At 36.0% G+C, this 13,917-nt stretch overlaps 1 protein-coding gene across 1 annotated transcript; it reads left to right on the top strand.

Moving 5' to 3' along the window:
* The first annotated feature begins 11,016 nt into the window (after nt 1–11,016).
* On the top strand, nt 11,017–12,745 carry LOC140805205 (tRNA-uridine aminocarboxypropyltransferase A). The gene is made up of 2 exons (XM_073161434.1): nt 11,017–11,559; nt 12,015–12,745. Exons 1-2 carry the CDS (start codon nt 11,244–11,246, stop codon nt 12,428–12,430), a joined length of 732 nt encoding a protein of 243 aa, XP_073017535.1. The 5' UTR covers nt 11,017–11,243; the 3' UTR covers nt 12,431–12,745.
* The last annotated feature ends 1,172 nt before the right edge of the window (nt 12,746–13,917 follow it).

The following is a 13,917-nucleotide window of genomic DNA, read 5'->3' on the forward strand; positions in this document are numbered from 1 at the left end:
ATTTTTAGGTTTTATTATTGACGTTCTACTTTTGGGCTATAAGTTAATCGTGAATATTATGAAAGCTTTTTGGGACGCGTAGATTTTCTAAAGAAAATTATTTATGCTTCATGCTTACTAGTCGAATTAATTTTTGGAAATTTGACATAAGGAATAAATATTCGAGGATTGCAATGACTTTGGGAATGAGAAAATATATAAATTGGGGTTTTAAGTTGATGAAAAGTAAGATAAGTTAACGAAAATTTTGGGTATAAATTAAGGAAAGTAATATACGATAAGTGTGGAATTCATATTTTAATATTGGAGATTTTAAGAAAAATTAAAAGTCGAGGTTATATTAATAACAGAACTAAGTCAACATGGGTCTTTTTAAGTTGCAATTTGCAAATAAGGATTTAGATGATAAATTAATTGGGATCAAAGAGACGTAAGGACATTCTAGAATATAAGTTTTATCAGAGTAGCGCAGCGGAAGCGTGGATTTTTGAGACACTAATACTAAATCTAATCTTTGGGTTATTAAGGATAAGCGAATTTCGAGGACGAAATTCAATTTAAGGGGGGAAGATTGTAACGCCCCGAAAATTTAAAGTCCACGCAAACCATGTGCATGCAATTATTAAATTCTTTTGTATTTTTAATTAAATGTTTTAATTGCATGAATTATTTATGTGGTGCATTTTGACATGTTTAAAATATATTTTCTGCATGGTTGCATTAAACTGTATTTTTAAAAAAAAAAAGATATTCAAATGACGATCGAGGAACGGAGACCGATGGATGAAAAATAGAAAATGATTTTATTAAATAATTGTTGTTTTTAACTATTTTAAATATGGGTAATGCTTTTCTTATTTTTTTTGAAAACAAGGAATTTCGAGGTGATTTTATACACCGGGACTAGTTTTTAGCGATGTTGGATTTTCAACTAAAATTCGATCTTTTAAGCGGTCCGGCTATTTAATTCACTAGCTATTTTTTTTGAAAACATTTTTCTAAGTTCATTTAAGCCTAGCTTGCACTAGTGGGCTTAATTAAAAGTTTATTAGGCCTTAAGCCTATTTAACAAATTATTAAGCATATAAAAACAAGTAAAACCCTATGCTAAGCGCCCATTCTCTCGCCGCTCAAAAGAAACAAAAAAAAAACAGAAGCTTTCCTCGGCGCTGGCAGCAGGCTTCGGCCATGAGAAAACAACAGCTTTTCTTTCAAGTTTTGAGGGAAACTAGCCTTGGTTCTCTCCGTTCTTCGTCGCCATCGGTATTTCGTGCGTTTACGACGCAAAGGCATGCCTAAATCTTCCTTTTCTCATCCACCATATCATATTATTGTTTAAATATTGAATGCATAAAGATCATCAAGAAACTTTCTGAAACTTTCGAGTTTATGCACTTACATGTGGTTAATTCATGATTTTTGGATCTAATAAATTGTTCTTGCATGCAAGGGGCTGCCATGACGTTAGAACATGATCGAGAGAGGTTTTTACACGAATTTAGAGAGTCCTAAACACACCCAAAACGTTACACCGCAAGCTGTCTTCGGAAACTTGTTTGCTGTCATGAACTTTAAGGTTTCGGGTCCCATGATTTGAACGGAGGGCTGGCCTGGGATGTGGTTCATGGCTAACCTAGGGTCAGGTGGTGTCAGGGGGAGGACCCTAGCCATGCTAGGGCTCGGTCTGGAACGGCAGGGAGCAGTCCTTGCAAGCAAGGACTCCCACCCGAGAAAGTGCACAAATCTGTGCAGGTGTCGTGAATCTGTCCAGGGGTGAGGGCTCGGTCCAGGGTTCAGGGGCTAGGCTAGGACGAGTCTTTAGAGTCTTAGGAAGGTGTGGGGGTGACTGGTTCGGGGCCTGGGCTCGTCGGCTGGGTCCTGGAAGCAAAAGAAAGAAATCTGCCACTCTTAGAACTCTCGGCCAGCATAGTGTATAATTGGAGGTTCACGTTTTTATGGTGTGGGGCAGGGTCTTGGCAAATTAAGTGTCCAGTAGGCTAAATTAACATGTTGGGCACCTTTTGGCTCGATATGGTTTGGGGGTAACTCGCAAAAATTAAGAGATGGCTCGGGGTCGAAGTTTAGGTGTCAATTTGAGTTTTAAAAGTAAAGAAAATTGGAAAATGGCTCACGGGGGTCGGGTCGCAGTCCATAAAAGCTAAAATAATATAAAAAGACTAAATTTTGAATTTAGGAATTTTATATTAAAGTTTGGTATTTTTCGGAATTAAAACACCGTCAAAACAGTTATTTAAAGATAATTGAGAAAAGTATAATTTTTAAGCTTTATAAAATCATGAAAAATTATATTTAATCTTAAATAATTATTATAAGTCCAAATTTCTAATTTGGGAATTTTATGCTAAGGTTTGGTTTAATTCGGGGTTTAAACGCTTTAATGCGTCACGTTTCAAGATTAAATTAAAAAGTCCTCGATTTAGGCTAAATAAAAATATGAGAAAATTCATGTAAGCTTAAATAATTATCTGGGACAAGTTAGAGTCAAGAAATCAAGAAAAAGGTCAAGAGCGTAAAATGTCACGATTAGGGGTAAAACGGTCTTTTTACACCTAAACTTAGTAACGGTCATGGCAGTGCCCTAAATGTTGTTTTTATGATATTATGTGCATTTTTAAATGCTTATGAAATGTTCATGATTTATTTATGATTTATTTTAAATGTCCATGAAATTTTATGATTAAAATTGACATTTAAAATACATGGTGCACGTTTGGTTTCAAAAGAAAATACATTCATGCATGATTTTATAAGATGATGAAAACATGAAAATATTGATGAAAGTGAAGTAATTGTGACTACGAGGATTTGAGGTTATGATCAAGAATAGGCCAAGGCTCAGTTGACGATCTTGTGTCGCTGATGTCCCCGCCGCCCAGTACTGTGGTTTCATGTAGATGGTACCATCGTCATGTCATGTCATGTCAGGAATTGAGGATTTGAGGTTATGATCAAGAATAGGCCAAGGCTCAGTTGACGATCTTGTGTCGCTGATGTCCCCGCCGTCCAGTACTGTGGTTTCATGTAGATGGTACCATCGTCATGTCATGTAATGTCACGTCAGGAAAGTCACAATTAACGATCTGAATTCAATCAAGAGAAAGATAATGTTATGATCATGAAAAGAATCACGTCATGTTATCACGTCATGTTATTATATCATGTTATCATGTCATGTTATGATCACGGAAAAAGGTAAAGGTTCATGTTCATGTTATGCATTTCATGAAAATATTTACGAAAATGTTCATGCTCAAGTTTATGCATTTTCATGAAATGTTATTTTAAGTACATGTAATTTCACTGTTGCATGTGATTTTATACATGTATTACTCGTTACAAAGATTTGGTGTGTTGAGTCTTTAGACTCACTAGGTGTGTTGGATGCAGGTGAGGTTGAGGGAGGACTTGACGCATGAGATGACTGGACTGAAGGTGCACACAACCCGAGGACCAGCGCTTCTACTGTTTTTCCGCACTCATGATTATGGATTATGATTTCACGTTAAAAGATTTTTAAAACCATTTATTTATGCTTTAGAGTGGTTTTGGAGAGGAAAATACGTTTCACGATTATTGCGTTTTAGGTTTGGTAACTCATGCGATTATTTTATTTTATGACGATTGCAATTGATTTTCAAATGCTAGCTAGAGAATGTTCTAGGTCATGGACAAAAATATTTTATTAAAATATTTTTCAAGGACCGAAAAAAAAAATCTAGTACATTTTAATTCAAAAGAACATGGGACGTTTCAAATTATTTCTTAAAATAGATTTCATTGCTAGTCATATTCCTAGAACAGCAGATGTCCATATACCAGATGCAGCTACTGTTTGTAATTCTTTTCTTCATTTCATGTAATCACAAAGTTCAGTGAATGGTACACAATCTATTTGAGTTCAAAACTAGTTAGTCCATTAGGAACCCATATTTGTACAATCCTAAAAAAATTTACACGTCAAGTAGCCTTAGGGGTGTGTGCAACAGATGATTTATTCTTAACAAAATGAATTTTAGGATTTTGTTCTCACATATTGTTCTTGTTTTCTAGTCTATATCTCTTCTGAACCAACATACAATTATAGTATCGTTGTTTTTAACCTTCATTGAGGATTGTTCTACTAAAACAGATACTTTACTTGATCTAGTGTTCAGATGGGCTTTCTTCTCATGTTCAACATAACTGAGACCAACATGTCTACATTTGTTTATGTGATTTATAATTTTCTCACCTTGAACATTAGGTTTGTTGTGTTCATATACAATACTTAATTTAACAAAGTGATTGCATTTTCCTTTGAGCATATTCAGTTTTTACTGAGTATTAGATATGGAAAGGCTTTCATGGCTACTGAATCCAAGAACAGTTGTCTCTAGATTGTTTCTGTAGCTCTTGCATCTTCTCTAATGAAACAGAAGACTTATTATATGCATTTATAAGTAGCGACAACTTTTTATTCTCAATTAGTAGTGCTTGGTAATCAGCATTCACTCATTCACTCTCAATTTTCAACCTATTCATTTCGGATTTCTGATCATTGCAACTGCTTTCTTGTGAACATGTGAACTGATTGATTTGATCTAACAAACCTTGGTTTTCAGTTTAACTTCTTTGAATGATTGAGATAGCTTTGAGTACTCTTCAACCATGTCATACAATGCTTTAACTAAGTCATTAGGTGTAAATTCTTCCTAATCAAAATCAAAAACGTCATCAGTAGTCGAGGTTGAATCAGTATCTGCAATGAGATACTGAACTTTTTCAGCATCACTTTAACTGGATTGGCTCTCTGAGTAAGAAGACTCATAACTAGAATCTGACCACGTACTTTTGCTTTCTTCAACAATCGTCGCCATGTGATCTTTTCGAGATTTCTTGTCAATGCACTTACATCTTTTTTTCTTGTAATCATCTTTCTTGGGCTCATGAAAATCGGCAATAAAGTGACCAGTCTTCCCACAGTTGAAATAAGTCATGTCACGGATGGTGACTCCCAAACAATATAGCCATTTTATCTCATATCTATTTTCTCAAACTCTTGACTTTACTAACACATCACAAGGACACTAAAAGAACTATTCAATTTCTTTTATTTGGACTATTTTTCAATCATGAGTGCATATAACTTACACAGTGAAGCTTCGAGAAAAAAATACACATAGAAGAAAAGTTGTGTCTACTATTATTCCTTCATCATTAAATATATTATAAGTTGATGCTTCCTTTATCTACATTACAAGAACGAAAAATATGAAAATAGGGTAAACAAAAGCATAGACTCCAATTATTATCCAACCAAATCAAGTTTCTGCTACAATATGCATGTAGCAAACACTAAAAACATAAAATTATCCACTATCTGATGACATAAAAGTATCCACTATCTCATGATACATAATAAATGAGAGGAGGACCCAGAGAAACTAATTTGGTGATACCCGAAATTTACATTGTCTTTTTGGAAGAGTTTACATGTAGTCACGGGGACGAAGTTGCTATTCAGTACGGCATTCCACCCTCAGACATATGGCAAGTTTGAGCTAGTGATTCAGATATTGGAAGATTTTTGGCGAGCTTGTGTGATCGATTTCCATGGGAATTGGGAATCGAAACTATCCCTAGTGGAGTTTACCTACAACAGCAGTTTCCAATCATCCATAGGTATGGCTCCCTACGTGGCACTGTATGGAAAGGAGTGTAGATCTCCGATTCACTGTGATGAATTCGGTGAGAGATCAGAACTTGGCCCAGAGATTGTTCAGCAGACTACAGATGTGGTGGTCAAGATTCGAGACAGGATGAAGACTGCCCAGAGTCATCAAAAGAGTTATGCGGACAAGAGGAGAAGGGATCTTGAATTTGCCGTATGAGATCGCGTATTCGTGAAGATAGCACCTATGAAGGGTATTATGAGGTTTGGGAAGAGAGGCAAGCTCAGTCCTGATATTTATTGGGTTGTTCGAGATTCTTGATAGAGTTGAGACACTTGCTTAACGTGTAGCCCTATCACCGAATCTGGCCGGAGTACACAACGTATTCCACGTCTCGACGCTGAGGAAGTATATAGCAAACCCTTCGCACGTTTTGAGTTTTGAGCAATTGCAGTTGGCTCCAGATCTGTCGTATAAGAAAAGACATGTCCAAATCCTAGACAGACAGAAGCAGAGGCTTCAGAACAAAGTGACCAAGTTGTTCAAGTCTGGTGGCTGAATCAATCAGTGAAGGAGGCTACTTGGGAGGCCGAAGCAGATATGAGGAATCGCTACCCGGAGTTGTTTGGTAACATTTAATTTCGAGGACGAAATTTATTTAAATAGGTGAGAAATTGTAGAGCCCAAAATCAAGACAAGTGAAACTCATGCATTCGTTTAACTTGTTAAAGCATTTATTTAATTTTAAAATTATTTTAGCGATGCGTGATTTATGAAATTTAATTACTTTAATTATTTACGTTTATTTGATGCACGTTAAAATGTTTTGTTGAGTTTCATGCTTCAGGCGATTTTTCGATGCGGGATCGGGGAAATGAGACTGACGACGATTTGGGCGATTTGTAAAATGTGGTATTTTATTTCAAGTCAAGAAAATGTCATTTTAAACGATTTATTTAGTTTTAGTAGTTTAAATCCTAATTTAATTGTTATGTAATTTTAAGATTTGGAGCCTTTCAAAATATTAAGTTGATTTCTTGGAGATTTTAAACTTTGAAATTGTGACATGTGTATTTTATTACATTTGGGGTATTAGCATTCTAACTATCATGTAATTGCTTAGTATTTATTTAATTAAGCTAATTAGACCCAAAATATCCTTAATTTATTTTTAAAACACACGCACACACACTATCACACTCACGCACACATTCACGATACACACACCCACACATTTCATTGTCTTTTCAATTCTTTATTTTGTGAGAAAACTAGGGTTCTTAGAGTTTTCAACAGCAGCCACCCCATTTTTTTCTAAGTTCTGTAGATTTCTGCTCATTTTCGTGCAAGAAAATCGTGCATCATCGTCTCCTGGTCATCTCCCACAGTCCACCGCATCGGTATTCGTCATCTTCGAGCGTTTAGACGCAAAGGCATGTATATTCTTTCATTTTTGCATCGATCTTGTCATAATATATGTTTTGATGTTTATTGTGTGTAAAAAGTACATGTTTGTTAGGCAAAAGTTTGAGCAAAAACGTTTGGAACGATTCTCGAAAGTCTTTAGATCTCAAAAACGGATATTGTTGTCATTTCGTGTACTGTACTTTTTTGTCCATTTTCTGGAAAAGTTTTCAACATATAAAAAGTAGTAATTTTCAATACCATTGATTTGACAATAGATTCGTGGTAAAGAAAAAATTGTCTTGGGCAGGCATACATAATGTATTAGTATGTTCGACGTGCAAAGAAAATATTTTATATTTTTGAGGTATGCTAATTTTCTTGTGACCAAATTATGAACGGGTTTGGAAGTCGGTGAACGTGGTCGAGGACCTCTACATGCCGGTAAAGTATGACCGAATTTTGATCAGGATTGGAAATCAGTAAAGTATGACCAGAGACCAATCCACCCGGTAAAGTATGACCGGGGATCTTATATATGTGGTAGTGGACATCCATGCTAGCCTAGTACTGTGGTTTAGTCTGATCAAGCGCATTTATGTATGAGTCACTTGCTTTGAAATATATCTCTATGCAAAATGATGATGACTATGCATGTTTGAAATGATGGCACGTCAATGCTTATGTAAGTATGTTTGTGTAAGTATGTTCAAAGTTAAGTTACGTATGCGCTACTTTAAAATGCATGTGGTTTTATTATATGTTACTTGTTATTCTCAGTTTATCCATATCGAGTCTTTAAACTCACTAGACTTGATCGATGCAGGTGAGGACGAGTATGAGGAGACGAGAGGTGGTGATCAGTGAGCTGGCTCGGACTGCGCAGTGGACTAACCCGAGGATCGCCTTAGTTTTAAGGATTTTTATGCATGTTGTTTCATTTACTCTGATTTTTAAGGAATTTACTTTATGATATTTTAAACAAGTACTTGTTGCAAGTTGTTTACAATTTCAAATATTTGTTCAAACATTTTTATTATGTGGCATTTTGAATGATGATTTCTTATTTAAGGAATTTTTTTATTTTCCGCAAATTTTAAGTAGTTCAAAATACTGTACGTCACACTAATTGAGTTAATTTTTTAGAATTACATATAAGGAATAATAATTCGAAGACTGCGACTGGTCTTTAGAAGTGTAAAAATGTATAATTTGGATTTTAGGTTTTGATGGAAATGTAAGATTGGTTATGAGAATTGATTTCGAGTTTAATAAGCATAAAATTATCGAACTTTATGCTACGAAAAACCTATAGAATGAAATTAGGAATACCAAGAACTTATGGGTTAAGTGTAGAATTTTCGAAATTAAGGACCAGTTGGATAATTTTCAAAGAAATTAGGAATTAATCTTGCAATGATTGAGAAATTTGGGGACTGATTTAGCGATAAGTGATAATTGAATGATTTAAATGATAAGAATTTTCGATGATTTAGGCTTGAAGAGATATTTAGAACCTTGTAATACCTTGATTATAATGCTATAAGGAATGATAATCAAGGATATTGTAGAATGAATCAATATTGGACTTGAAAATCTAAGCATTAGTGCAATAATATTGTGGCAAATTTAAAATTTATAGTGATGACAATTTAAGATAAAATTGATCAATTAGTTAAGTTATAAGATTAGACATTAAGAACATATTTTCGGAAACTTAATGTTTGATTCACATGTATCATAAGTTTTATTCATGATCTTACCTTTGTTAGATTTTTTTAAAAAAAAAAAGTTAAGTATGATTGAGGGTTAGGTTACTTGAAATACGTATGTAAGAAGTGAGATAGACATCATGTCTAGGGGAAATTAAAAATGTTTGTTCTTAAAAGTCTAGTAATATCATGATATTTGGAAGTAAATATATATGGTATACTCATGAATATTTAAATGTTATGTTTTATAAGGAATAAAAGCACTTGAGAATTTTTTAAAGTCATTAAGAAACTTGAGATTTAGCGGATATTTGTGTTGGAATTATGTTATCTAAGACTATTTGGGTTGGGTAAGTTTGAATTTTATGTTTATGAGATAGTTGTTCATATGAAGATTTTGGGTGAATTAAAAATAAAAAGGAATTAGTTGTGTTCAATATAGGTTACCCATGAATAAATATTAAGTTTTTTATCGAGTAAATAATCTAAAATCTTGATATGTAGATTCTAGAATTCTACGGATTTTAAGTTAAGCCGAATTATTAGAGTTAGTCTAACATTAACATGGAATAACTTATTAAGTTTTATACCCTAGTGTTAATTAAACATTAAAGATACGTCAGATTATGACATTTGTTCCAATGATGAAAGTCTGGGTGTCTTAGGCTTCAACTAAGTTTGTAACTGGGAAGAAAAATAGTTTATGTATGTTATTGATGCTATAGGAGTTTTATGGATTAACGTTACACGAAATTTAAGATTTGCAAAAAAAATTATATTTGGGATGTACTTGTAAATAGTTAAGTTACGTTATTTTGGCGCAGTAAGATAAACATTCGATTCAAGGATCTTAGGCTAATATTGTTATGGGGTTGAGATAAGGTTTAACTATTAAGTATATTACCCAGGACAGAAGTCGAGTAGTAAATTTTGGTGCTAAGATCTCTTAAGTTGAACTGCATAAATGTTAATATTTGGATTTAAAGGCTTAGCATACTTTGAGTTCAATATATTTAGGAAATGATGCTTTTGGGATTTTAATATTGAAATATAATATTTCGATGAACATCTTGAGTATAGTATAAGAAAAGTAAGGCTCGCGGAAGTGCTGGCGAGGGAGAAGAAGAGAAAAACGTAGGCAAGGCGAGGGGAGAAAGATGTGTGGGCGTGGAAGGGCGAGGGTGAGGGCGAGGCTGCAAGCGTGGAGGGCGAGGCAAGGGCAATAGGGCGAGGACGAGGCTGCAGGCATGGAGGGCGAGGCGAGGGGAGAAGGCGAGGAGAGTGGGGCCAGGCGAGGCTGCAAGGGCGAGGCCAGGGGATGGGGTGAGAATGAGCAGCATGGGTGCGAGGTTGCGAAGGCGTGGATGAGGAGCTGGCGAGGGCAAGCGCATTAGAGGAAGAAGCAAAATGGAGAGAAGCCAGGCGATGCCAGGGGATGAGGTGAGGACGAGTTGCGTGGGCGAGGGAAGAGCTGCGAAGTTTGACGAGGCTGCAAGGGCGAGGCCAGGGGATGGGGTGAGAACGAGCAGCGTGGGTGCGAGGTTGCGAAGGCGTGGATGAAGAGCTGGCGAGGGCAAGCACGTTAGAGGAAGAAGCGAAATGGAGAGAGGCTAGGCAAGGCTGAAAGGGCGAGGCCAGGGGATGAGACGAGAACGAGTAGCATGGGCGAGGGAGGAGCTGCGAAGTTGGATGAGGCTGCAAGGGCGTAGGTGCAAGGTTGTGAAGTCGTGGATGAGGAGCTGGCGAAGGCAACCGCGTTAGAGGAAGAAGCGAAATGGAGAGCTAATGAGCGAAGAGTGATTGATGGAAGGTACGCCCAGGGATGCGGGTAGCTCAATTAATTGAACTTCGAACCTGTGATTCAGTTCGACTTGGAAGGGGGAGACTGGTGATACCCTATGAATGGGTCCATCCAGATCAGGTCCTAAAAAAGACTTTGGACCCCCGGCTCATTCCTACTCTGGGTAAGTGGCTCGTGATGGATCTCATGTACGCTTCTATAAATACCATGTTTGAAATTCGTTCATTCACTATATTAGCTCTCTCATTCTATTCTCAATATCTAGCTTGATCATCAGAGGGGCTACGTCGAGATACTCTCTCGGTCTTCTTCTAATGATCTTATTTGTGATTTCATCTTATTTGTGATTTTAGGATTAAAATAAATTCGAGATTTGTATTCCGAATATACACGACTGAGACCGAACTCTATATTTCAAATGAGTATCACGATGCATGTGCGGTAGTGCTTCTTTTCGTAAAGCTTGAATCAGGGTCTGTAGCGCCGCCACCGCTCTTTGTCTTGCCGCCATCTTCCGCAGATAGCTGGCTGGGGTTGTGATCGGTCAAATATGATTCGCTGAATGAGGGGTAATTAATGGGCTTCTCCTCTTACAAGGCCCAATTCATCTCAATTTTACTTTACGGACCGGACCACTCCAAAAATTATTAATTGATGGAATCGGAGGGGAAAATCGCACCTGCACGGCGGCGAATCTGCGGCAGCGGGTGCGGCAGACCGGCCAACGTATGTCTCTGCCGCAGTCTCCCTTCGAGTCCCATCGAGACGGTCACGCAAATCGTCATCCTCCATCACCCACACGAGCAAAGTCACAAACTTGCCACAGTCCCTCTCCTCTCCAAATGCCTAGCCAACTGCCACATCATCGTGGGACGAAAATTGAGGTATGGAGACTCCAGTCTGCTAGATACTCTTCACGATCAAAATCTTCATTCGCAGCCCTTTCGCCGGGCCCTTTTTCTGTTCCCTGGTACGACTAAATTTTTATGCGCCTCTGCCAATTCGTTAATTTTTTTCAATATTACCTTGTATTCTGGAAATTTTGAAAGAATAATTAATTCTCATCTGGCTAAAGTATGTGACTTGAAGAATTTTTTAGTATAAACTAGTGTTTTGAGAACATTCGGTAGAGGTGGGGATGGATTAGCGTGGAAATTGAATGTCTGAATGCAAAATGTTCATGGTAATTAGAAGTTTTAAAGGATGAGCAAAAATGATTTTTTTCCTTCAAAGTCTTTCGAATTCTACTTACCTAAAGAGCTCGAGCTCTAGTTATTTGTGCTCTCTTTAACCTTGAGAGATGAATACGTGGGTGAATCTTTTGGTTCTAAGTTATCATGGACAAATGAGAAGTTATTACCTATATCGTTCTTATTTTTTCCCTCAACAATTACATGTTTTGATTGCATAAATTGTACTTTACAGGTTCAGATGCCTTGGCTTTAGCTGACGTCAGTCAGGTACAACCCTCTCTTGACTATGCTGATGAAAATAGTCATGTTTTGATTGTTTTTGATGGAACTTGGAAGCATGCCAAGGAGATGCTGCTGGCAAGTCTACCGTTTTTATCCAAGTTTGCCATTCAAGTTTGTCTAGGTTTCGATAGAAGGCTTGAGGGTGATAGTATTTTCAACTCAGGTTTGATTCTTAGAAAAGAACCGTTTTCTGGGTGTATGAGTACAATGGAGGCAGTTGCAAGGTGTTTAAGAATTCTCGAACCAAACGGGGTTGAGATCGAATCTAGGATAATAGTGGTTTTAAAAGCTATGGTTGGTTTTCAGGCTAGTTTCTTGAAGTCAATACCGAAATTAACACATGAACAGAGAAGAGGAGAGCACTGACTTATACTGTTAAAGAAGAAGTCAAAGATACCGTTTTATCTTGTGTCCGGTGTTCATAAGGTTTGATATATAACTTGGTTACTGAAGTTGAGGTTAGCAGTCAATGGCGTCGTAATAACCATTATGTTAAGGTACAAGTCCATGGTGGTTTCTTTTATATTCTTGATCAAAACTGTGTACAGCTTATGTTTTTTACTCCGGACTGCCTGGTTGTTTTCTTACCTGTTGTCCTAATGAGAACGTAGGATTTGGGATGATACTTCAGTTTTGCAAGACTTGTCATGCCAAAATTGAGAGGCTAAATTAAATTTCCCGAAGGCTATGAAGCCATCTTTCATAAGCATTTTATGAATAATAAAGTATACGTTCCTGATCCTGAGTATCGAACTTTCACGTGGGATAGTTGGTCCCAAGTTAAAACTACTTTCTTTAATATGGTTGGTATTGATTAATGTAATTCATATTTACACGTGATTCTTTGTTCAAGTGTTGTACTTGTGTGGGTGGTGGACTGGTTTTGGGGTGGGGGTGGGGTGGGGGGTCCTTATATGCCTTCATGTTCAATTCGGGTTTTAATCCGGCCATTAATTTAATTGAATCTAATTTTCATTTTTACTAATTTTTCGAGATAGTGATGATACTAGAGTCTGTATTTGTGCTATAATGATGTGTATATATGATGGAGGTTGATTTTGTACATGCACTTCAATTTGTTAGGATATATTACACGTAAATGGCCGATATATACAACCATTTATAAAATATTTATTAATTCCTCTCATATGCGCATCAAGATTTATTGATTAAATATTTAGCTAGGTACGTCCTTTGAGTTCTCATGGAACATCAAGTGGTGTATTATTTAAAAGTAAATTTTGAACCAAAAAAGGCACACACCGAACGAGCCATTGTTGGAATCAAACTGTTTTTCATTTTACTGGAAATGAAAAGGACGTCAACCCTAAAAAGTGTCAGCGTTTTTTTTTTCCTTTCTTGAGCATTATTTATTTTATTTCTTTCTGTCATTAATCCATTGTTTAACACTTTAATTAAAATAATTAAATTTTTTAGATTAGTTTCTTTCACATTAATTAAAATGATTTTTTTTTATTATAATTGTATCGAGTTATCATCTTTTATGTTGGAGGTTGGAAGGGGTGCTCGACAAGTTTATGCAAAAGTGCGAGATCTCTGAATCAAATTATTTCTAAATTTCTTAGTTCTTTTTTATTTTATGAAATTTTAGCGTATAGTATGTGAATATTTATTTATACAATTGCTTGAGCATGTCAAAATTTTAATGAAAAAATCCTTAGAATTTGGATTTTTATAAAGTTTAAAATTTTAAAGGTATTCAATCTAGATTTTTATATAGTATATAGAAAAATAGTGTTATTCAATATGGAATTTTATAGAGTTTTAAAAATCATGTGGATCAAATTTGAATTTTTAAAATTTTATAAAAGCCTATAATTATCTAAAATCAA

Source organism: Primulina eburnea, chromosome 11 (genome assembly GCF_022965805.1).
Source record: "Primulina eburnea isolate SZY01 chromosome 11, ASM2296580v1, whole genome shotgun sequence".
Taxonomy (NCBI): domain Eukaryota; kingdom Viridiplantae; phylum Streptophyta; class Magnoliopsida; order Lamiales; family Gesneriaceae; genus Primulina; species Primulina eburnea.